At 42.1% G+C, this 25214-nt stretch overlaps 2 protein-coding genes across 9 annotated transcripts in view; both read right to left on the bottom strand.

Annotated features, from left to right (window-relative positions):
* grb10b (growth factor receptor-bound protein 10b) overlaps positions 1–10788 on the bottom strand; it is a 135448-nt gene extending 124660 nt beyond the window's left edge. For 2 of the 3 annotated variants that reach the window (XM_088998806.1, XM_088998808.1), the window contains exon 1: positions 10466–10787. The gene's annotated coding sequence lies outside the window, so the exon portion shown is untranslated. Of the gene's footprint in view, positions 1–10465 lie in introns of all 3 variants that reach the window. The other variant, XM_088998809.1, reaches the window with a different exon arrangement.
* Positions 10789–13489: 2701 nt separating this feature from the next.
* Positions 13490–25214, bottom strand: part of cobl (cordon-bleu WH2 repeat protein) — a 63246-nt gene continuing 51521 nt past the window's right edge. For 5 of the 6 annotated variants that reach the window (XM_088997996.1, XM_088998000.1, XM_088997999.1 and 2 more), the window contains 4 exons: positions 23300–24972; positions 22499–22609; positions 21985–22215; positions 17939–19645 (listed from right to left, as the gene is read on the bottom strand). In XM_088997996.1, coding sequence (XP_088854122.1) covers positions 19562–19645; positions 21985–22215; positions 22499–22609; positions 23300–24972 — 2099 coding nt within the window. In that variant the 3' untranslated portion in view covers positions 17939–19561. Of the gene's footprint in view, positions 16099–17938; positions 19646–21984; positions 22216–22498; positions 22610–23299; positions 24973–25214 lie in introns of those variants that run through there. The other variant, XM_088997998.1, reaches the window with a different exon arrangement.

Raw genomic sequence — 25214 nt, 5'->3', positions numbered from 1 at the left:
CTTAAATATGAAACCTAATTTTAACTTAAAAATTAAGATAACAAGAAAACATTAGAGTAAAGTAAAGTACATCTTTTAAGTTCATTCAAACTCATAACATTTAAGTTCAGTCAAACTCATACAATTTATTTCCACTACTCAAAAATTTTGAGTAAACTGTACTAAAATTTTTGGAGTAAACTGTACTCAAAAATTTTGACGTAATCAGTTGCCATAAAAATTTTGAGTACTTTCAACTTGTTGAGTTTTACAGTGTACTTGATTGACATATGAGGTAGCCAGTCAGATGACAAGTGAATCCCTGTGCATGCGCAAACAATGGCGCTAAGCGCTAAGCTAGGCAGTGAATTCCCACTAATTCTGAAAAAAAGTCAGTCAATTAGTGGTAATTCACTGCCTAGCTTAGCGCCAGGCAAAAAAAAAAAACACTTGTGACAGACAAAATGAAAAAAAAAATGGCAAAAAACGATGTTCTAACCCAAACTCCAGTTGCACACCCGTTTTCGACTGTATATGGAGGTACTTGACATGAATATTGTGATATGAAATTGTGTGCCTCAACCCTGTATTTCATGTGACGCGCTAAAGAATGTGGTCTGCCAAAGGGTCTGTTAAGAGACAGTATTGGAATTGGCAGACAACTGGACAGGGTGGCAAAGGTGAACTGAGAAGTGAGAAAACATCTTTGGAAGAGATATATAATCCGACATCACTGTATCGCCATCATTCATTCATGACTCACCTGCACCATGGGGCCATTAGTTACCCATTAAAGGACAACCGACGTCTCCGGACGAGTTTGTTTATAATTTGTAAAATGGCTTCAAATGACTTCTACTGAGCGCATTTTACAAAGATTCTACCGCATATAGCTATATTTTACGTTTTAAGACTCGCACTGATTACGTCACTGGAGCGAAAAAAGGACAAATTGTATCAGTCCTTCCATCACGTCAATGCATTTTGCTGTACTTGTTTGGTCTGAAAATTTCGTATTGCACCAAAAAGAGGCAGAAGATGGCGACAAAGCTCCGTGTAAGAAATTAATCAGCCTGTCGAAAAAGGCTGATTAATTTCTTACACGGAGCTTTGTCGCCATCTTCTGCCTCTTTTTTAGTGCTGCATTCCCACCCCTATTGCCTCAAAATGGCACAGACTAAATTCTTTTAATCGATTGCAAACATGAATGCTTTCCTTTGCAGAACTATTTGAATCATATGCATAACTGGATGAGTAACAAGAAAGCATATTCTCCAAATCTGAAGCCATTGTTTTGATTCTCCAGCAAGGCAAGACGTCTTGGGGTGACGCCACGAACAAGGGGGCGGGACCTTCTGAAACTGGCCACTTCCGGGTTCATGTTTTTGCAGATTTTGGACACTTTAAGTCATTTTTATTGGTGTTTTGCATTTGACTAAAAATATCATACTGCGTGTTTTGGGTATTTTAGATGCTATAAAACGTTTTTCTGATGTCAGTGTGGAAACAAAAAAGTGATGTCGGTTGTCCTTTAAATGTAGGTACCGGTAATACCAGTGTCTGAAACTCATGACAAAAAGTTACCAGACACCAGGACAGACAACTCTGAGAAGTTGCCTACGCAGCCATAAAGTTTGATTTATCGTAAATATCCCTTGCAGATAATTTTGCTCCAGGTTGTCCATACACTGTTCGACATGGTGCACTGTTGGGGTAATTCACCATACAAACATCTCTAAACATCGCTCTGTAATCTTTGTTTACATTTTAAACTTCCTGATACGTCATATCCTGCCTTCCTTTACATGATGTCGCATTTTCATTACGTCACATTCTGTCGCGTCATATACTATGCGCCGCGTAAATACTCCTGCAGCCCGTTTTCTCTTTCTCTCTCGCCATGGTCCCTCCTCGGCCGACACCGCGATGCCTCCACGCTCTCCCAAATTAAATCAACTTTCTGTTCAAGACCTGGCTCCCTGATGATTTAACCATCCATCTCCATCAACACCCGTAGAAGCAATGAACCAAGAGCGAACGATCAAAATAACCCAACATGCACAATGCAATGTCTGTGTTGCGTCGTCTGCTACAAGCCACGTGAACTCCTCTTTCCACGATGCTTTCAATGTATGTTTAACGAACCGAAATTCCGATATTTCCATGCCGAACGAAGATTTCAAAATCGGAATAAAGCAAACGTTTTATTTGAAAAAGCATCTTTCTTTTTTTCTTGAAAAAGTTGTCGACCACCCGGCGGAGACGTTCTGTAAGTTGTACGCCTGACGTAAAAGTTGCACGCCCCGGGCGTCAGTGCAGACGTTATTTCAGACACTGGTAATACTCTTGTCTCTAAGGCAGTCTCTGGTTACAGCTCTATTTGGAACCAAACCAGACAGTGAGAGAACTAATGCACATTCTGGAGGTTAGACAAGCAATAGCTGCTTTCTATTGGTCGTTGCAGTCCTCTTATAAACATTCCTTCCAGAGAAGAACAAAATTATCTGTCACTTATTACGTGAGGTTTTGATGAGCGCTAAAATCTGAATAGTTAACTTGTATTTAAAGTTCTCTGTAAAGCAAAGAAATATATCCCTTTGACATTTCGGTACACAGAGAACTCCTTTTCTTTTCCTTTCGACTTTTCCCCTCAGAAGTCGCCACAGCGAATCAATGTCCTCCATCTATCCCGGTTTTGGGCATCCTCTTCTCTTACACCAGCTACCTTCATGTCCTCTTTGACCACATCCATAAACCGAAGACTTCCTCTCGGTCTCCTGCCTGGCAGTTCGAGGCTCAGCATCCTTCTCCCGATATAGTCACTCTCTCTCCTCTGGACATGTCCAAACCATCTCAGGCTGGCCTCTCTAACTTTCTCTGCAAAGCCTCTAATATGAGTTGTCCCTCTAATGTACTCATTCCTGATCCTATCCAACCTGGTCACTCCCAAAGAAAACCTCAACATCTTCAGCTCTGCTACCTCCAGCTCTGCTTCCTGTCTTTTCTTCAGTGGCACTGTCTCCAGTCCAAACATCCTGGCTGGTCTCACCACTGTTTTATACACATTTTCTTTCATCCTAGCTGAAACCCTTCTGTCACACATCACACCTGATATTTTTCTCCAGCCTCTCCAGCCTGCCTGGACACGCTTCTTCACCTCTTTTCCACACTCTCCATTGCTCTGGACAGTTGACCCCAAGTACTTACAATCCTCCACCTTCTTTATCTCTTCTCCCTGTAGCATCACTCTTGCACTTGGATCCCTCTTATTCACACACATGTATTCCGTCTTGCTGCGACTGATCTTCAATCCTCTCCTTTCCAGGGCATATCTCCACATCTCTAGTTTCTCCGACACCTGTTCCCTGTTCTCGCTACAGATCACAATGTCATCTGCAGACATCATGGTCCAAGGAGATTCTTGTTTAACATCGTCTGTCAGCCAGTCCATCGCCATAGCAAACAAGAAGGGGCTCAGAGCTGACCCCTGGTGGAGTCCCACCTCCACCTTGAATTCCTCAGTCACACCGACAGCACACCTCACAACTGTTACAGTCATGATACATGTCTTGCACCGCTCTGACATACTTTTCCGTCACTCCAGACTTCCTCATGCAATACCACAGCTCTTCTTTGGGCACCTTGTCACACGCTTTCTCCAAAGTCTGTCAAATCTACAAATCTACAAAGACACAATGCAATTCCTTATGACCTTCTCTGTACTTCTCTATCAGTATTCTTAAAGAAAACACTGCATCTGTCGTACACTGCTGCTCACAAATGTTCACTTCTGCTCTTAGTCTAGCTTCACCTACTTTTTCCCAGAGTTTCATTGTATGGCTCATCAACTTTATTCCTCTGTAGTTAGTACAACTCTGCACATCTCCTTTGTGCTTAAAAATGGGCACAAGTACACTTCGCAAGAAGAAAAGGGTTTAGATGGATTTCATGTGGTTATCATTTTAGTTGTCAAAAATAGTGTAGAAGTGAGGGTGTGTAGAAGGTATCTATGTGTCAAGGTATTAGTGAGTAAATATTTATGCATGTATTTATATTTATATCATGAAGAGCCACCATTGCTCTCTTATTAGTATGTTGTTCTAACGCATCTGGGGCATTTACTAACAATGGTCCACTTGTACCCTCTCTCCAAAAAAGGCTGTCTCGGAATTATTAGATCATGATCAAAAGTGGAAATACTGTTTTTGTTCTGCTCCATTTGAATTGAATCTTGCTGCTTCGTTATTTGTAATGTGATGATTGAGTTGCTTATTGCGTTATATGTGGCTGTGTTTGAGGCCTTGAGTCACTTACATCAAGCATCTGAACAACAAAGAAAGATTCCTGTTTTTTTTCAGTTGGCTGACTTCAGCCAAGTATGTATTTGAAAACAAAGTTTCTAGCGTTATCTATTATTTGAGAATTATATTGTAAATGTACCCAAAATGCATGCATGTACGCATTTTGAGCTATACAGCAGTATGTCCAATTGCATTTTTTATCTAACAGAGAATTGATAATCCATCCATTTATAATTAGCATGTTCTGTTACTTTTTTAGAAAGGCAAATTGGCAATTACTGCATTTCAAAACTTGAATTAGCATCATGGTGTTGATACCATTAATTTACCTTTCTGAGTAGGATACAGTGAGACCTCAATTTACGCACACCCTATCTTACGAACTTTTCATCTTACGAACGAACCTTATAATAAGCACTATTTTCATAATACACACCCACCACGGCTGGTCCATCAAGCGCACGACCTTCGGATCTGGCGGAGTGATCTTCGATGGAAGGACACGACCGAACAGCGCTCCAGCCGGCACTACTTTCCACACCCCCTCTTATTGAATGCACACGTCGATCGCCTACTTGGAGCTTTTTGCTGATAATTTTACTATGATGGGACAGAAAAACCACCACAGGCTCCTGTTCAGCCCAAGAAGACACAAAATAAAATCACAGTCGCTGAGGAGATAATTGAAAAACACGAACAAGGTGTGCATTTGTGTGATTTAGTGGCCGAGCACGGCAATGCTAAGTCAACCATTGCTACCATTCCCCGGAACAGAGAAGCCATCAAAGGTGCGTCTGTTGCAAAAGGTGTTTCCGTACTCTCAAAGCGACGGTTTCGGGCAAACGAAGAAGTTGAAACACTTCTGTTAATTTGGATTAACGAAAAGCAGCTATCCGGCCACAGCGTGAGTAAAGCTATTTTATGCGATAAAGCACGGGTAATTCACACCGATATCGCCATGCGCCAACCTGGAAGTTCGGCGCTTATTGAGGATTTTAAAGCCAGTAACGGATGGTTCGAGAACATCTGGGGTGAGGAGGAGATGGCTGCAGCATCAAGTGAGCTCATAAAGGCAATGTTAGCAAAGTGGAATGATTTAAACAGCTTCTTCCCCCAAGCCATTAACTCTTTGAACTCTTTCAACAGTAGCCAAAATGGAACTGTATAGTGCCACTTAGCAGTTTTTTTGACAACGATACTAGTGCAGCGTGTTCTACCGGAAACAAATTCCTTGTGTGTTCTACATACTTGGCAATAAAGATGATTCTGATTCTGATTCTGATTCTGATGTGCAGGCTTTTACCGAACAGTTCCATTCAGAAAAGACTGTGGCTATGACAATTATCAACATGATGGACAATAATGTGATGCCTCAGCTTCGTAAGACCTTACAAGTCAGAAAGGAACAGGTGTCAATTAAGAGGTTTTTAATCAGCAAAAATGATGAGGAGTCTCCAAAGAAAAAAGAGAAGCCACACCAGAGGTTAAGTTACCAACAGTCCTTATGGAAGGTGACTCTACTTCCATAAGCCATCAACGACCATCAAAAAGGTAAATAAAACTTTATTTTACAGCACAGTTTATTTCTTTAATTACAGTCCTCGTGTAATGTGCCTCTTTCCAAACAGCAATTCCCTTTGACTTTATACCTCCAACGCCATTCCATCAAGCCATCAATGGCCATCACAAATGTAAATAAAGTGACTTTATTATACAATGCACTGTATTTCTTTCATTACAATACAATAGCACATTTATTATACATAGAATAAGGTATGGTGTGTGTAGTTTTAAGGCTTATTTAGTTGAAAACTATATTTTATGGAAACCCGGGAACGGATTATTCCCATTTTAATGGTTTCCTATGGGGAAAAAAAATGAGATACACACTTTTCGCCTTACACACTCTTTCTGGGAACCAATTACGTTCGTAAGTTGAGGTCTCACTGTACCTGAATATACAGTAAAGTCTCGTTATATCGATATTCAAGGGAGTCCGAAAAAATATCGATATAACCGGGACTATCGATTTATCCGACCGTGTTTGCATGTAATTTTCTCCGTGCGTGCATAGAAATAGTATCGATATAACCGGGACTATCGATATATCCGATATCGATATAACGAGACTTTACTGTATTTCTTTTCAAATACATAGTATGTATTGTTTGTTTATTTTACAAATAGAAGACAAAATAATGTTGGCTTGAACTTGATTTTGTTTTGCTTTATTTTTAATCTGCTTTTGACTGGTTACATGAAACGGTTGTTGTTTTTTTTCGTAAATCAAGTACCTTATTCCCTATCTCACAGAGCAATACTGCTACACACCCTATGGTGGACACACAACCCTGATTCTGGTTTACCTAATCCACACTGTCCCATCGCAAGCCAAACTTCTTCTTGGAAACATGGCTTGTGTCAAATCCAAAACTGTAGTGAAGGCCGTCCACTACAGTTCCATAAGTTTTAAAGCGCTGAGGATACCACTGATGGTCTGGGCATTGAGAGCAGGTGTGTCAGAACTCTTTTAACAATATTTGTTCAAATTTACTCATTCACTGACAATGAGGAATTTATTCGGGAATTCAAAATATGACAGAGTGCCATTCCCAAATTTGGCTGAATTTACTTTTTATGCTTTTTCCACCGGGCTTGCTATATTGCAAAACATTCAAGTTTTGTTTTTTCATGCCTCGGAGCCGATAAAGCGCTGGCCATGGCAAGGGGGGAAAAATTTCCGTTTTCCATGTTAGCGCTTTGTTCCAGCTTCAGCTGGTGTTAAAGCGCTATATAAACCAATATGTACGTATTGCATTGTATTTTGGACACCTGCCCTCATTTCAAGTTCATATAACTCCAGACCCATATAATTTTGGAATTAAGTATTTTTTTCTGATGAAAGAAGAGAGTCTAAGGTTTCTAACTTGTACTCACTGTTTATGTCATCCTAAAACTCAATATTCTGTGGGTCCTGGAATTCAAATGACAATGACAAAAACCTTGGCACTGGAGTGGACACATTTTTGCACGTCTGGCAATGAATGAGTTAAGACTCTTCCCCCCAGTTGTCTTTCAAAACGAATGCAGTATGAAAACAGTATTTTTTAAATATTTTTTTCAGGTTTGTAAACCCAAAACTCTACTTTTATTATTTGGATGGGCCACACAAAGTGTGCCGGCAGTTCCGCATCTATGCCATAAAGGACAACCGATGTCTCCGGACAAGTTGTGTCCATAATTTTTGTAAAATGGCTTCAAATGACTTCTACTGAGCATATTTTAATAAGATTCCACCGCATACATCTATATTTTACGTTTTAATACTCGTGCTGAATATTCAGGAAGTCTTGTTTTTGAGTTGGTGACGAGTCCGTACATGATGTCACTAAAGGAACGCCCCTGAGCGAAAAAAAGGTCGTCAGACGAGGGTGTCCAAGCTCCATGGAAGGAATTTATCAGCCTGTGGAAACGGGCTGATTCATTCCTCACAACAGGTTGGTGGCAATTTTGTGCCTCTTTTTTTGGGTGAGACATTTCCCCCCAATGTTGCCTCAAAATGGCACAAAATAAATTATTTAATCGATTGCAAACGTGTATGCTTTCCTCTTCAGAACTATTTGAATCATATTCATAACTGGATGTGTAACAAGAAAGCATATTCTCCGAATCTGAAGCCATTGTTTTAATTCTCCAGCAATGCAAGGCGTCTTGGCGTGACAGTTGTATTAAGTTCATCCTGTCTACTTTATATCAAATTTAAAACTGATTCTTATCTTACAGACAGTGTATTTTCGGTGTTCAAATACCTGACATGTTTCGGCGTCTACTTCCGCCTTCGTCAGAGTCTGCGAGAACTCAGAGCAACTCGCTACAGAACTCGCCACCATAAAAGTACAGAAAGACGAAATGTTCATATCACATGACGTCATCTCACTTTTCACCAAAACACCCACCAAAGCCACCATTCAGATAGTTCAGGACAGACTAACAGCACAGGTCATAACCCAGCTACTTCAGTTCATTGCCACATCCACATATTTCCAATTCACCATATATAGACAAAAAGAGGGGTTCGCCATGGGGGACCCACTCTCTGCCATCTTGTGTGGTTTTTTCATGGAGAACCTGGAACAGAAAGCGCTTTCAACGGCCCCGGGAAACATACAAAGCCACACTATGGAAACGATATGTGGACGACATTCTGGAAAAAAATCAAAACAGGACATACACAACAGCTTATGAAACATCTCAACTCCATAGACACCACAGGCAGCATCAAGTTCACCCATGAAGAGGAAACAAACAACTCCATCGGCTTCTTGGACTTGAGCATACACCACACGGACAATGGAGACATCAAAATAAAAGTACACAGAAAACCCACACATACTGATCAATATCTCCTTTGGACATCTGAACACCCCACTATTCATAAATTGTCAGTCGTCAGAACATTACATGAACGCACCACCATGATCACGGACCCGGAGGACAGAACACAGGAGGAAAAACATATAAAACAGGCACTACAAAAATGCCAATATCCTCAGTGGGCAATAACTAAAGGTGCAGAGCAGGTCAAAAACAAAAACAACACAAGACAGGGGAGAAAGAAAAAGCAAACAAACAAACAAACAAACAAGAGCACAGAGCAATTGTAACATTGCCATACATGAGAGGGATCACGGAACGCATCCAAAAAGCACTGAGGAAACAACATAAACACACCGGTCAAACCACACACAACTCTCCGCCAGATCTTCGTACAGCCAAAGGACAAAATACACCCGGAAAATAAATGCAACTCAATATATGAAATCCCATGCAAGTCATGCAATAAATCATACATCGGGGAGACAGGAAGGAGTTTCAATGCAAGAAAAAAAGAGAACAAGAACGAGTGTGAGAAGGAGACAGAAACAATACAAACAAGAGCAATAAAAGAACAAGCACAACAGGAACACCATAAATCAGCCATCACAGACCACTGCAAAAGAGAAAATCATATCATGGACTGGGAGGAGGCCAGAGTCATCCGCAGCAAAGAAAACAAACATCAGCGCTGGATCAGGGAGGCCATTGAAATCCGGAAGCGAGGACCAAGGACCATCAACAGGGATGAGGGAGTCTACATGCTCTCTTCTACCTGGAGCAGTATCCTGGAGGGACGAACGGACAGCGGGGGCGTGACTTGCCTGTCAGATCTGACAGGTAGGTCACGCCCTCATAGCAACACCAGCTGAAAATGGTGTGTCACAACAACATCCGTGACACTCTGACGAAGGCGGAAGTAAACGCCGAAACATGTCAGATATTTGAACACCGAAAATACACTGTCTGTAAGATAAGAATCTGGTTTAGAATTAGTCTTGGAGTGATGTCATGAACTGGGGGCGTGACTTTCTGAAAATGCCCAATTCACAGCTCAATTTTTTTGCAAATTTTGGACACTTTAAGTCATTTTTTATTGGTGTTTTTCATTTTAATAAAAATATACTGCGTGTTTTGGGTATTTTAGATGCTATAAAACGTTTTTCTGATGTCAGTTAAGAAACAAAAAAGTGACGTTGGTTGTCCTTTAAGTCAAAACATTTCAAGGTGGAGACACAAGTGTCAAAAATGCTGCAATTCTCAACAAGTTGTTCCATCATAAATATTGCATGCCATTAAAGCGGTCTGTCCTGTGACAAAAAAAAAAGGTTGGGATGTCGGGCACATGTTCTGCACTGTATCTATCATAAGCATGGTGCTGCTGAAAAACTTGTTAGTTCTGTCAAAGCAAAACAATCAACCTCGCGCCCCAGGCACCCATGCAGTAGGACATGGCAATTCTTTGGGCACCCAATCCTCGCCGCCCAGGAAAATCGCAGCCAAATTGTTGAATGGGGGCAGGAGTCCCATCGGATGCAAAAAGTTACTCTTCACTGACGTTACGCAATTGTCAACATGACATGCTGGCAGGCGGACTCCTCTCGCTTGCAAGTGTGGTGTACGAACTGGGCTTGAAGATGCCAAAGTCGCAACACGGCGGGACTCAAGTGTCCAGAAGAGCGCGGATAGAGGAGAGTTTAGTGCAGCGCGACAAGACTGTTGATTGTAAAATGACCGACAACCGTTTCAATTTCGGCCACACGCTGACACCTCTGCGTGTGCCAGGAGGGGGGCGACTGGAAGGCACTCACCTCACAGTCAGCGAGGCTCCGAACGTCTCGGACACGCACGGCGGTGTGAAGGTGAAGCCACAGGCGGGGGCGGGGTGTGCGCGGGTGCTGCACCGGTTCAGGCCGCGGTGGTCAACATTCGACGAGAAGAGGAAAACGGAGAAGAGGCCAGGGAGATGAGGCAGAATGAGTCAAGTAGAGGAGTTGCGTCGGCGAAAACGCCCAAGTCAGATCATCGCGACCGGTCAAGGGGGACCGACACAGACAGTACACGCGGCGAGCTCGCGCGCCCACGCGCGCACGCAGGATCACAAACAAGCGCGTACGCAGGTTCTCCGCCCCTCGAACCCTGACCACACCCTCCAAGGCCAGATCGATGCTATTTATGTTGCTATAGCTGTACAGTACTCGGAACAACGTTTCCTCGCGCCTCCCCAGCTACAGTACTTGTTTTTGAGGTACCACAAGAAGGAACGTGCTCACACGCTTTATTTCAATTGAAGGAGAGATAATATTCTAGGATAATCATAATAACGGTAGAAATGCAGATTCAAGTGATTCAATTATTTTACTTAACTTTTATTATTATTACGTGAACTCCCCAAAAAACAAGACCAAAATAACAAAATAATTTAAACCACAGTAGGCCACGTACTGGGTACTCAAGTCAAAGATACAGTGATACCTTGGCTTATGAACTTAATTGGTTCCCAGACACAGTTGGTAGGGCAAAAAGTGTGTAGCCCAACAATTTATTTCCCATTGGAAACCATTAAAATGAGAATAATCCGTTCTAAGGTCATATATAATTTTCTACTTTCTAATTTTTTAAGCCTTAAAACTACACAAACTATACCTTATTTTCTGTATAATAAATGTGCTTTGGTATTATAATTAAAGAAATAAACTGCACAGTATAATAAAGTTGTTTTATTTATCTTTATGATGGTCGTTGATGGCTTGATGGAATGGAGTGGCCGGTTTCATCAGCATTAAACACTTGATGAGGAACGTAGCCTTCTTCTTTCACAAGCTTGAGGAATGATCCCTTGTAGGTGCTTTCTCTGTGATCATTTTATCTAGTTCCTCATCAATTGTGTTCTGTTTAGCTGGGTAGATATCTTTTTGCATCAGGTGTACAGATGGCTTGTGCGGGTTATTTGTGGAGCCTGATTGATGGGATATTTTATTCTTCCAGTCTACACTCTGCTTTTCAAATACGGAAACGGAAATACAAAATCAAACGAAAACAATGTGACGCGCATGCGCTTATCATGCTTCATCGACAAAGACTCGATAACCGCATAATTTTTTTAATTGTATAAAAGTTGTTATGACGTACACAATTCAAAATGATGAAAAAACGTATAAAATACGGGGAAAACGTATAAGTTGACAGGTATGTAATTTGCTCCAGTGTTCTTTTCCTTTCGGCTTTTCCCTTCAAGGGGTCGCCACAGCGAATCAGTGACCTCCATCTTCAGAGGTTTGATCCGCATGTTTGTTTTGGCCAAGCTCTTACGTCGGATGCTCTTCCTGACACAACCCTCTGTGTATTTATCCGGGCTTGGGACCGGCACAAGGAAACTTATGTCCCTTTGTGGCTACAGAACAAGCAACTTGCTCAGTAAAAGGCTCCCAAACAAAATGGTCATCGGCACAGCAACATTCAAAAAAGCAAAAACTATACTCACCATTCGATGACAATGCTCTGGTCTTACCGTGAAATGGGCAGTTAGATATTTTTGTTGTTCTTTTTACTTCAAGACGGCGCCGCGAGAGTGGCTGCCTTTCCAGCAGCTCATCTATTTTGTTTTTCTACTTTCATTCCTTTCATAACTTTGCTGCTGTGAAATGTAAATTTCTCCACTGCCAGACTCATAAAGGCAAATCCAATCCAATCCAATCTCTTTCCCTACATTACTTCACAAACAGAACTTCAAAGTCATTTAAGATGCTTTATCTTCCAGTCACAGTATATATATCTAAATTATCTTTAGTAAAAGTAAGGGGAAAAAGGGGACTGAAATGTGTTTGTGAGCATGTATCCATCCATCCCTCCATTTTCTAGACCGCTTTATCCTCATTAGGTTTGCGGGGGGTGCTGGAGCCTATCCCAGCCATCTCTGGGAACCAGGCGGGGGACACCCTGAATTGGTTGCAAGCCAATCGCAGGGCACACAGAGACAAACAACCATTCGCTCTCACACTCACACCAAGGGACAATTTTGAGAGTTCAATCAGCCTGCCATACATGTTTTTGGAATGTGGGAGAAAACCCATGCGGGCCCAATTTGGTTATAAGCATCACATATTAGAATCTGTTTAATCACTTCAGTGTGTTTCAAATACTTATCTCAAAATACAGTAAGTGTCAGTACTGTATCTGAGAACATTAAAATCGTGGTTATCCTACAGTAAGTACAGTATATTATTGTGGATCACCATGGACCTGCTGTTAAGGACACAGTTCTGAATTAAGACATTTGCTAAGGAACAAGAAGCTCAAAAATATAAACAAACACAAGTGAAATGTTTTTTTGTAATCATATCTCACCACTTTAGAGTTACCTCCCCAGCACTGCTGAGATCTTATTGGTCTGAGCTTCATAGGGGTATTTTACACAAGGCTCCTCTCATGTTTAGGTGACTGAAAACGACGTCACAGGAGGTTACTTTAGTTTAGGGCATTGTTGTTGCAATTCAGATTAAGAGCTGCTTTAGAGCCAAAAACAGGTTTATACCGAAAAGAAAAAGGGCATTTTTATTTTATTTTACATTACTTTGATTTAATGATTTAATTTTAGGACAGAATTATTGTGCTTTTGCATTCATATGATACACTTTCATTCAAGAGCGTTCAGAAAAACATGTGTCAATTCAATAAAGAGGAATGGGACACATTATACAGATGGGTGCAATTGTTGAACTGCAAGTTACTATTTGATTTTGGAACTTCTGTTCAAACAAAAAAAGTTTTGAGCTAGGCACTTGCTGCAATGTAGTTTGGCACACATATGACAATTGTTCAAAAGTACTTTAAAATCATTTATTTGTTCATCAATCATGAGTGGTGACAAATGAGTAAAACAAATGTCACTGGATTTGACCGCAAATTCATTGTCCCGCTTAATATTTGGGAACACACAATTGGAGTCCAAAGAGTCATCAGCGGTGTCCGTCTGGTTCCTGACAGCAGAGTGCTTAAAACGTTCTTTAAAGCACGTTACACATGTGAGAGAGCAAAGGGAGACAGGTGTTTCTCACACAAACAGATGTATATACAAATCACGTCAGTCATAAAGCATATATGATGGAAATAAAGCCTTCTCGCTGTGAGACTGACACTGAGACATAAACACAACACACATTGTGCTTATTCCACCTCCTCAAACATTCAACCGTGCACAGGCCCTTTGTTTCAATTGATTGATCAGTTACTTTGTGGCCAACCAAACATCAGAAAACAAAGTTAATATAACACCCTGCTGCTTGTGACTGCCACTGTGTCCATCACTCTAATTCTAACAAAGCTGTGGAACATGAGCATAGGCCAGGGGTCGGGAACCTATGGCTCGCGAGCCATACGTGGCTCTTTTGATGATTGCATCTGGCTCACAGATAAAACAAAATACATACACGCTTTTTCACTGTTCATTTCCTGTTTGGGCTGCAGTTGGCGGAAAGTGCCATTTTGATTGGATGATCCTGACCTAAGGTGGCCATTGATCTTCAATGAGCAATTTTGATTGGAAGGTAGGCATTGATGTTGAGGCACTTATACGCCCCTTTTTAAATAAGCCCAAGGAGTAAAAAAGGTGACGAGTATCGTACATTTCAGGTTGAATGCAATGAAACAATACCATCGATGAAACAGTCGAATGTCAGTGGCAATTTGACAAGCCCCATGCTAACGTTAGCATCAAAATACTTCTGCGAGAGACAGCAGAAAGCAAGTGTGGAAGCTAATGAGCCGTGTGCTAGCCTGCAGTAACTTTGCGTCTGGACCCGGCAAGTTGACTTTCATTCCGATTGTTTACCAATCTTGAGGAACGGAAAACCATTCATGTTAATGGTGAGTACAATCACAAAGTGTGTGTGTGTGTGTGTGTGTGTGTGTGTGTGTGTGTGTGTGTGTGTGTGTGGCTCTCACTGAAAAACATTTCTAAATACATATATTTTACTTTTATGGCTCTCTTAGTCAAAAAGGTTGCCGACCCCTGGCATAGGCAGTCAAGTGATAGGCTTTCATGTGTTTTGAGAATGGAAATACGACATACGAAGTTTGAGATTTAAATGACACACCAAGGGCAGCGTGTTGGTAGTTGTGAGAATGTTTGCCTTACAGGTAAGAGCATACCTGTCAGCCTCCACGGCTCCATGCCCTGGCAAACTACAAAATAATCGTACACCCTATTTTTTTTCAAACGTGATTATTGGTGTAGTTTAACATGTTATAATGTACATGTGTTTCGTTATATCATTCTGAACATATTCTTAATAAATGCTGCAATTACATGATGAATGATGCAATGGGAAATCCCCAGGCCGCAGACACATACGCACAGTAGCATCATACCGCTCGCTTCTGTCACGGTTTGCGAGGTGGTGATGGCGGGCAGGAGGGAGCAGGAGGTTGTGTGACAAATTGTATTAAATTAAAGGTCAGCAGGAACAAAATGTAAAACATCAAAATCATCTGAACGGAAAAAATACAAAGTATCAAAAGAGAATCAAGTGTAAAAGTCTGCCAAGGTTAAACACATGCATAGCATACAATGTGATTGCAGACAAAGCATGCAACAAACATGCAGCAAACAATGAACCGACACCGGATGGTCGTGCCGGGAGTCCTTTCAAGTGTCAGTGATTAAAACGACCAGCACCTGCGAGGCTGCAGGCAGGGCTGACGTCGCTACCCGTTGGTCGCCAATCTGATCGGGACGACCAGCACCTGTGCAGGTGCAGGCGGGGCCGACAGCGCCGCCCGTTGGTCGCCAACCAGATCATGACAGTACCCCCCCCCCCCCTTCAAGGGGCTGCTTCCAGAAGTCCCAACAGTCTCCCAAAAGGTCCACTCGCCAGGGAACAATGGTGGAGACTGCAACCGCTGCCTCTCCAGCGGCGGCCTGATGGGAACGGGACTCAGCCTGGGGTGGACGAAGACGCGGCACGGATCGTCGTGGCCGTGAGTGCGATCCCTCTCGCACGTTCACGCGACGGCGCATGGCTCAACGTGGACGTCGAACTGCCAGGCGCAGAATGGCACCCCGTACGGCCGTATGGGACCAGGTCTCGGCCGGACGCCGACGTGGGCGTGAACTGCCCGGCACCGGGGAAACGAGACCAGTCCTGAGCCGCTCCGGGATCCAGCGGTGAGTGGGGTCTCGGACTGACCTTGACGCGGACGTTGCACGGCTCGTCGTGGATGAGACTCAATTCGTCATGCACGATGACAGCGTGGCTGGACGTGGGCGTGCACTGCCAGACACCCAGTGTCACCCTGGACGGCCACCTGGAAGGAGGTCTCGGCCGGACGTAGACGTTGGACGTTACGGCTCGTTGAGTGACGCAATTCAAACTCGACGAGGCTTGGGCTAACGTGGACGTAGCATTGCCAGGCACAGGGTGGAAGTGAGACGGGTCCGATGTACCTGCGGGATCCGATGGTTGGTCGGTTCATTCTGTCACATTTTGCAAGGTGGTGATGGCGGGTGCGGATCCCAAAAAGCAGGCAGGAGTGAGCAGGAGGTTGTTTGACAAATTGTATTAAAATAAAGGTCAGCAGGAACAAAATGTAAAACATCAAAATCATCTGAACAGAAAAAAATACAAAGGATCAAAAGAAAATCAAGTGTAAAAGTCCGCCAAGGTTAAACAAACACATGCACAGCATACAATGCATACAAAGCATGCAAGAAACATGCAGCAAACAATGAACCGACACCGGATGGTCGTGCCGTGAGTCCTTTTAAGTGTCACTGATTAAAACGACCAGCACTTGCGAGGCTGCAGGCAGGGCTGACGTCGCTACCCGTTGGTCGCCAATCTGATCGGGACGACAAGCACCTGTGCAGGTGCAGGCGGGGCCGTCAGCACCCCCCGTTGGTCGCCAACCAGATCATGACAGCTTTGTTTGCAATGAAAAAAATAAAAACGATACCGAGATAGAGGCTACCGCCGCGAACTCGTTTGACTTGATTGATTTGCCGTTTCGTGATAGTCGGTTTATACCGGATGGTAACCATAATTGACAAATTTGCGCTTTTCCATACAGATTTTCTAGTACGTCGTACATCTTAAAATGCATAATAAACGTACTTTGTACGGCAAAAACGTACAGGTTGACAGGGATGGGTATGAGGGCCTCAAAAATTCACCAAGGATCTTCTGTGTAGAGCTGTGCTCTCACAATTCTTAGCTGAATTTGGCTTGTTTTCTGGATCCCCTTTCTCCTTTCCAAAAACATGCATTTTAGGTTCACCAAGACTACATTTGCCTGGCAACTAGTCCTGTGTGACGCCTATTTCCAGGGTCAACCGCTGGGGATGGCAACAGGTGGCAGAAAAAAATGAATGAATCCTAAACAGCAACACCTGATACACACACAATCTGTTGACACCAGAAGACCTCAAAAATGGAGTCGTGTTGTGTATGGCTCAGACACCAACTTTCAACATTTTGTAACTCCTTCACTGATATTAAATGCTAAACAGCTAGAGAAGTATAAAGCAGGCTGGCAGTGAGAGGCTGCCGGTTTTAAGTGTACAACAAATGAGCCCCACTTCTCAAGTCCCCACCTTTTGACCGACTGGTAGTTTATCCTCTGACGCAGTTGTTTCGAAAGGACAAGATGAGTTACAGCTTTTTTTTGTTGCAACAAAGCAATTTTGTCAAAAACTGATTGACATTTTTATTGCAAACAGTTTGTCAGTATTCAGCTAGGTTTCACAGTATACTACAAGTGAACCGAGACAATTGTAGGTAGTAATTTATGCCGCCAAATTGTTGAGTTTCGCCTCATACTGCACATGGGCCAAGTCTCAAAATGCACACGGGTAAGTGTAGTCACCCAACAAAACTTTGGTCTCACTGCAGGGGTCAGACATGGGCTCTTTTGCAATTTATATTGCGTTATCATCCCCCATGTTATTGCTGCTAGAAGTATTTTGAGCATGAAATGAATTTCCCACTAAAGGGACGATTGTATTTTTTTTTTCTTTTTCTAGATATTCTATGTGCTGCACATGTTGCTGTTTCTGGAAGAAGCAGGGCAGCACTCAGGTTTAAGAGCGTCATTATGTGCAGCCACAGTGGTGAGTCAGGACGCCGAGTTGCAGCCGGGAAAAACTGCTCAACCGTGACGAGCCAGAGAGGGTGAGATGTTACATTATATTTCCTGAGAGCCGTACTACTGGAAATGACAAACCCCTGTGATGCTTTTACCATCACAGTAATTTACATTGTTGACAACAATCAAGACATGACTAAAAGTGCTGTGCAATTACAAAAGTATTTATTCAATCAAAAAAATATGTTGACAAAGTCATTGTGCAAACTTGTTTGGGGGAGGGGGATAAAATATTATGACTTTGATAAATCCCTAGCCATCAGCTAAAAGAGCGCCTAATAATACAAAACAAAAGCCAAAGTGATCATCGTGTTTACAAAATATACAATATTACTTTTAAAATGTGCTCAACAATGTCAATTAAATCATTAAGCAACAAATTATTAACAAACAAAGATTGGTTGTATGGTCTGGGTAAAACAAATGAATGCTTTCGTTTGAAAAACGTGGAGCACAAATGAAATTATTATTCAACTGAAATTAGGAATTTATATCCATTGTATTCAGTATTTACACCTCCAAATGGATCTTTAAGTGTTGTCAGTTCGGTGGCCATTCTGAAACTTAGTATAAATAGAAAATCCAAATCCATGTTGATAGCAGTAACGAATTCTTCCCAAAATCAAATACAGCTCCTTCAAACTGTAAACTTTTCATCGAGGTATCGAAAGCGGTAACAATTGCACTATTATTCTATACTGATTTCCTCAAACTGCAATGTTGCGTAACACGAATACCCTGCAAAGCCAGTACGCAGGAGGCAACTGATATTTGTTCATAAACTAATTTCCTCGTCCTACTACCAACATTTGCAAATCTTTATCAATTAATGAAGAATTTCACCTTAAGATCATCTGTTGTACTATCTACAACATATTTGTGTTGAACATCCTTTCAGAGAACAATTACACAAGTGAAGCCCTTTGTGTTGAACAGCAACACAAATGTTTTAAGCCCAAACTGTACAAATATAAAAAAAAAGGCATGAAGGCATTGCTTTCATCCCTACATCAGCACGATTGAAAAAGTTGGCATTTTTTACCATATTGATCGAAAATACATCGTTAAGTGTATTTCATTCTGCTAAGTATTTAATATAAGGATATACTAACATTAACATATTCCACCAGTTGGAATGCTTATTAAATAAAACATTTTTGCACATAACACTGAGCAACACAACACTCAAAGGCATCCAAGTCTCAGTTGCGCTAAATAAAAAATTAACAAACAGAACAAAAGAACAGGCAACAGAAGTAGCACAAATCATGTTAAATATTCTGCTTCGTTGGCACTTATTTTTATGTCGCGCTCCAGTTAAAACCTCAAAAGCTAGAGTAAAGATCGCAAGATCAAGATAGATACAATTTCCCAAAAGGCTGATGCGAGCCAAGCTGACAAATAACTGGTTTTATGAATGAAAAATGTCAAACCTTTCACCTGTGATAGCTTTATCAGACAAGTGTGTGCAACAACACATTCCTTGCAGAGGACGGCATTCAAAAACTGCTCAAAATACATTTCTCGACATGTTGTCGTTTTAGTCTTGCACTTTTTTTAATTATGAGTTAAAGTCAAGGGCTGTGAAGGATTTTATGAAATGGACCCCCCCACACACACACACACATCTGCCCTATTAATGTCATGCATTTGGATCTCTAACATTGACTAAACATGACCAGTATGATAAATGTCCGTTCCAAAGTCTTGTGGTTAAACACACCCAACAAAAGAATTTTGTAGATGTTTTGCTTGTCATGGTAAATTTATTCCCGAGGAAGATTGGAAGAGGTCGCATGCATTGTTCCCAGTTTCCCATTCACTTGGACTGTCTTTGTGGGTGCTGCAACCTAAATGAAAAACAGGCGCGCACACACACACACACACACACACACACACACACACACACACACACACACACACACACACACACACACACACACACACACACACACACACACACACGCACACACACACACACACACACACACACACACACACACACACACACACACACACACACACACACACACACACACACACACACACACACACACACACACACACACACACACACTGAAGTTTCCTCTTTGTCTTTAGTGAAAACTTTGATTACTGACCATGGTGCCTTGACACACTTGCAAGCCATTAGAAATAAAACAAGAAGTGATCACATTTCACTTATCCATTTCTAAAAATAATAATAATAATTACAAATATATGCAGGTGCATCGATCTATGCTCGCAATGTATCGTAACAGGAAGAACAACTAAATCCTGTGATACAAAGTGACAAAAGATGCAATAAACGTGTGTATCCTCCTGTTTTCTTCATGGATGACAACATGAAGCTTTCTGTGAATTTGCCATATCTGATTTGTGTTCAATTGGACAGGTCCATATTTCAATCCATTTGCAAGCAAATTAAGATCAAACCATCATTTCCGTAATCATACTTTTTGGACATATTAGTTCAAAGCACAATGGATTTTAATACGGTATGCCCTTGAAGGGAAAAGCCGAAAGGAAAAGAAGAAAGAAGATATCGGTTTGTGACATGCTGACAAAGGGCTGCTGATTGGAGAGTGCGACCATAAAGAAAGCAATATAAAAGTGGAAAACTGCAAGCATTTCTGATTTTGCCGGACTGGGATGAAGACAGAGGTCGGTAATTAGGTTTCTCTCCACTGTGGTGATGATGATGGCCTAATAAAGAATTTAGAAATAATGAAGCAAATACAGTAACGTCTCGTTATATCGATATGGGTTATATTGATACTACTGCTTATTACGATACGATTTTCATTTCCCGGCCGAATTTCTAGTATTTTTATGTTGAATTAGTTACATTTAGTACGATTCATGGTTATTACAATAATCCGGTTACTACGGTGCTCTTTTTCATCTCCCGCCGACCATTTTGCTATGTTTATATCGATACAAAAGCAGTTTAAGGTGAATCGATATTTGCTTATGGGTTTTTATACAGTACGCGGTACTGTATAAAAACCCCTAAGCAAATATCTGGTACTGAGTACCACCATTATCAAAATCTGTATCGGTCGCGCCGTTGGTCACGTGACCAAGTCACGTGACCAGCTCCTGTGTCTTGCGTAGTGTAGCAGACGCCATTTTCCACCAGCTTCCGTGTTTTGAACTGTCATACGCGAGCACAATAAAAAAGGCGTAGCAGAGCTTATATACAGTACTGTTGTTCAACACCAATTTAAACCATGGGGAAACGTAAGAATTGTGACCTCGGAACGAAGTACAAGGCAATAGTGGCTGTCGAGGAGAATCCAACAAGGAGCAAATCCTCCATCGCATAAGAGTTTGACGCGCCGCAGAATACTTCATCAACGTAAGCAATGTAAACGTTGCAGTTTTTGTTTCCCATCCATGTATTTAATTGTGTTGTATTCAGATATCTTTATCGCTTGCAACAATCCCTGTTTTTCATATGTTTGTAAATGCAGGCGTTCGTGGTTTCGTATGTATAGAACAACGTGAGGATTTTGCATTGGTTGCATTTTTGAAAGGAATTAGTGAAAAAGTGTAAAGATGTTTTTATTTTATGCATAAGTTTATTTTTCACTTCACTACTGTACAAAAAGCATGCTAGATGCGCAATCCATGAACACAATAAAATTACATGCCATATCAAAGATCCCCCATTTACGTATTGCCCCCCCCCCCCTTAATGCAGTTCGGCGCAGGACGGATATATCGATAGTACGGTTATATCGACATTTTTTCCGACTCCAGAGAACATCGATATGACGAGACTTTACTGTATTTGTGTTGAGGTCTCTTATATCTACATCTTACCATTCCAATTTCTTACTTGAGTCTTTGATAAGAAGGAATACGTCTTTTGAGGTAAAATGATGTGGCTTTATACTTGGGGCTTGCATGTAGAATTAATGCAAATTATAATTCATTATGGCTGTCGGTTTTATATTTGATGTCTCTATCAGCGAATGTGTTTTCTTTCCTCCGCACACTGTTGAACAGAGCGGACAAGAGGAAAGGCAGAGTTGTCTGCTGTAATTTGATCCGTGGGGATATGTGCGAGTAAAGAAGTACTTTTGCCACTGGCCTTTCATTACAGCTCAGAGCATAATACATCCAAGAGTTTCTACAATCTTGAGCGGCATAGGATGAAAGATTCTTCCTCTCAGATTTCTACCTTTTTAAGCTTCTCGGCAGCAGATCCAGAACGGATGGCCTCCATCATTGCCTCTCTGGCCAAGGCGGGGTTCATGAGGGCATTGGCATTCGGACGAGGTGCGAGCATGGGTGGTGGCACAAATGTCAAGACAGGAGAAGTGCAAGTCAAAGAAAGTGGTGAGGTTGCTCTTTGGTTCTCCCTGGAAGCTGACCTGAGCCTTTCTAACTCATCAGAAACTCCAGATTTAATCTGTCAAAAACAAGTCACAAAAGTACAGTGGTGTGAATATACGGTATTTTATGTGTCAGGCACTCCTCAAAGTCTACAGCTGCAAACTTGGCCTTGAAGCCGGAAGTACAGTAGTTTTTATGCCAACCTAAATAACACATTGAAAGCATCAAATTTCAAGGTGAAAGGTTATTTGACAAAAACATCATTCATGAAAGCATTCATTTTTGGAAGACTAATTCTTATTTTTGGCAGTGACATCAGATAATGTGCATACAGGTAAGTCGGCACTTGAGTAGTTTACCTTCCTCAACCTTCCAGTGTTGCCCTGGGCTCGAATCGCAGCAAGAAGAGCAGACCTCTCATTCTCGTCAGAAGCTGCTTCCTTCTTGCTTCTGACACGAGATGAGGATGTCTAGTCATGCCAATAGGAGAGGAAAAATATGGTAATTTCGCTGTCTGCTAGCATATCATATCATAAAAAACAGCATTACACTCAACCTTTTTTCTTGAGGCTTTACACAATCACAGAGTTTATTTACACAATATTATAATGAAAGTAGTAAACTATATGTGCTCGTGCTCACTATAGCTTTGGTTTACTTCCCATAAGTGTTTTCGCAGCTTAATCCTTAACTCAAGATCCTGATGACTGGATTTAGGCTTTTCCCAACATGGAGTGATGTTTCCAAGTGAAAATACAGACTGACCAATTAAAAACAACGAGATGACCACTGCGACTTGGAGCGATGGGGGCGGATCAACACTGGCTGCAATATTTCTGCCTCTGATCCAGAGTGACTCGATATTAAATCTAGACACTACTTGTGTTTGCAGTATTGTACCAGAAAGGAATGTGAGGGGGGTCAATTACCAGATACACACAATGAGCAGAGTGGCACGATCTCTATTGGATCCAGATTGACCAAGTACGACCACAATTTTTTCGTGACGACCCACCACAAAGACACATAGATGTGGGAAACACAGTGATTGTAATGGCAGATCAGATATCTTGACATTCCTGGTTGCATCCTATGAACGCCCCTCCCTCCCTCCGCCATGTATTATTCTTATTACACAAAACAAAAGCGGATGATTTTACCTTCCTGAGCCTTTCCTTGACGCCTCCCGCCTGGATGGCCTCCATGAGGTTACTGTGCAGAGAGGTATCTTTTTCAAATGAGCGACAGACCACTGGTTTAAACTTTTTAACTGGTCCAAATATGTTGGCAGGCGGAGGTCCAGGAATGACAGCACTGTCTGACATACAGCGTGAAGGTTCTGGCTTTGCCGCAGCTGTTTGATGAGTGGCTGTCAAGGGTTTGCCAGTTGATTGTTGAGGAGATCTGCACGTAATGTTGGGGCTTCCGCACTGATTAGGTTTGACATCTCGACTACCGTGTTCAACTGTGACTCTCTGAGTCGTAGTGTTCGACTGAAAGTGTTTAATTCTGTCCGATACGGGTCCGAGCAAACAGGAGCTGTCATTGATGTATTCGCCACAGTTTCCTTCCTTGTTATCTGCCACTTCTCTTTGGCCTTCTGAAGCAAATTCGGGGTAGCTCATGGACCTCACAGGACCAGTGCGGTGAACACCCGCCTGATTAAATGTGTTATCAGTCAATGATATCTTGGAGGACTGCCGTGGATTCACTTGTAAGGAGTGACCCAGTGTATGGAAGGCAATATTTTGGGTGAAAGGAGGTACCTGGTGTGGCGGAGACACCATTTTGGGTTTTGTTGGTGTCATGGGGGTGTATTTATTGATGGCAGAAGCTACATACTGGCTTGACGTACGCCGGGTTGGTCTGAGGAAGGCAGGAAGGTCGGATGGTAGTGTTGGTTGCGGTTGATTAATTATTTCAGCGACTGAAATATCTTTACTCATTCCTGATTGGGGTTCTTTTGTACTGGTGACACTTTTCACTCTGTCATTGATTTTTCTGCCAGCCTCTTTAGGTGGAGCACTTGTTGCAGTATTTGTCATTGTGCGTTGTGTTTTCAGGAGTTCCCGTCTATCGGTGAACAATGTCGTCATAGCATTGCCAGCGTTTTGAGTGTTCTCAAAGCTCCTACTCGCCTTGTCACCTGTGCTGCAAGGAAGGGCACATTCTTGTCTTTCACTACAGCTCCAAAACGTTTTGGCTTTTCCGACAAGTGGACATTCCTCAGTTCTGGTAATTCCTGATTGTGTTGCACCAACGACACCGTTGTGGTGACCCAACATGTTCATGATATTTCCTTGCTCATCAATTTTCAGAGCACCAGCAGTTAATGTGGCAGATGCATTTTGCGTTCCACCTTGCATGACAGAAGGCTTGGGAGGAACAACAGTGAATGTTTTCATTCCAAATCGAGAGGTCGGAATGCAAGTAACTTTCCTGGGCAACACACTTGGGCTGGAGTTATTTTGGGAAAAAATGGTTTTGTCCACTTTTTCTGTGGAGAATGACCCCTGGTTGGCTTGGGACATGATGACACTGTCCTTGTGTAAACAATGAGTGTCACTCTTCGTCATCATGAGATCAGAACTGGGAGTTTTTAGCGTCACACTTTTGCTGTGGTCCTTGGACTTAGAAGGGTTCACTGATAACAGTCTTTGTGTGTCCTCTTTCAAATCTTTATTTCTCTCTTCATTTGTATACCCACTTGCCCCATTTCCCAGTGTGATTCTACACGGATCAAGATTAGCATTCACAATGCAACTTTTTTTTGTGGAATCCGCTGTGTAAGCTTTATTGTTTTTGTTGCGCCACTCTACAGCATTTTCTGAACCTGTGATAAGATAGACAAAAGAAAAAAAAAACATGTTTAAGGACCTTATCCGAAATCCAGAGGAAAAACTATGGCGAAAACAATTCACAGGACGAGCTAGGGGTAGGGCAGGGGTCGGGAATCTTTTTGACTAAGAGAGCCATAAAAGTAAAATATTTAGAAATGTTTTTCAGCGAGAGCCACACGCACGCGTGCGCGCACATACATACGCTCGCGTGCGCGCGCACATACATACGCTCGCG

The sequence above is a fragment of the Hippocampus bargibanti genome, linkage group LG06 (genome assembly GCF_051943395.1).
Source record: "Hippocampus bargibanti isolate YZ-2025 linkage group LG06, ASM5194339v1, whole genome shotgun sequence".
NCBI classification, from domain to species: Eukaryota; Metazoa; Chordata; class Actinopteri; order Syngnathiformes; family Syngnathidae; genus Hippocampus; species Hippocampus bargibanti.
This window is presented reverse-complemented; position numbering and strand designations above follow the sequence as displayed.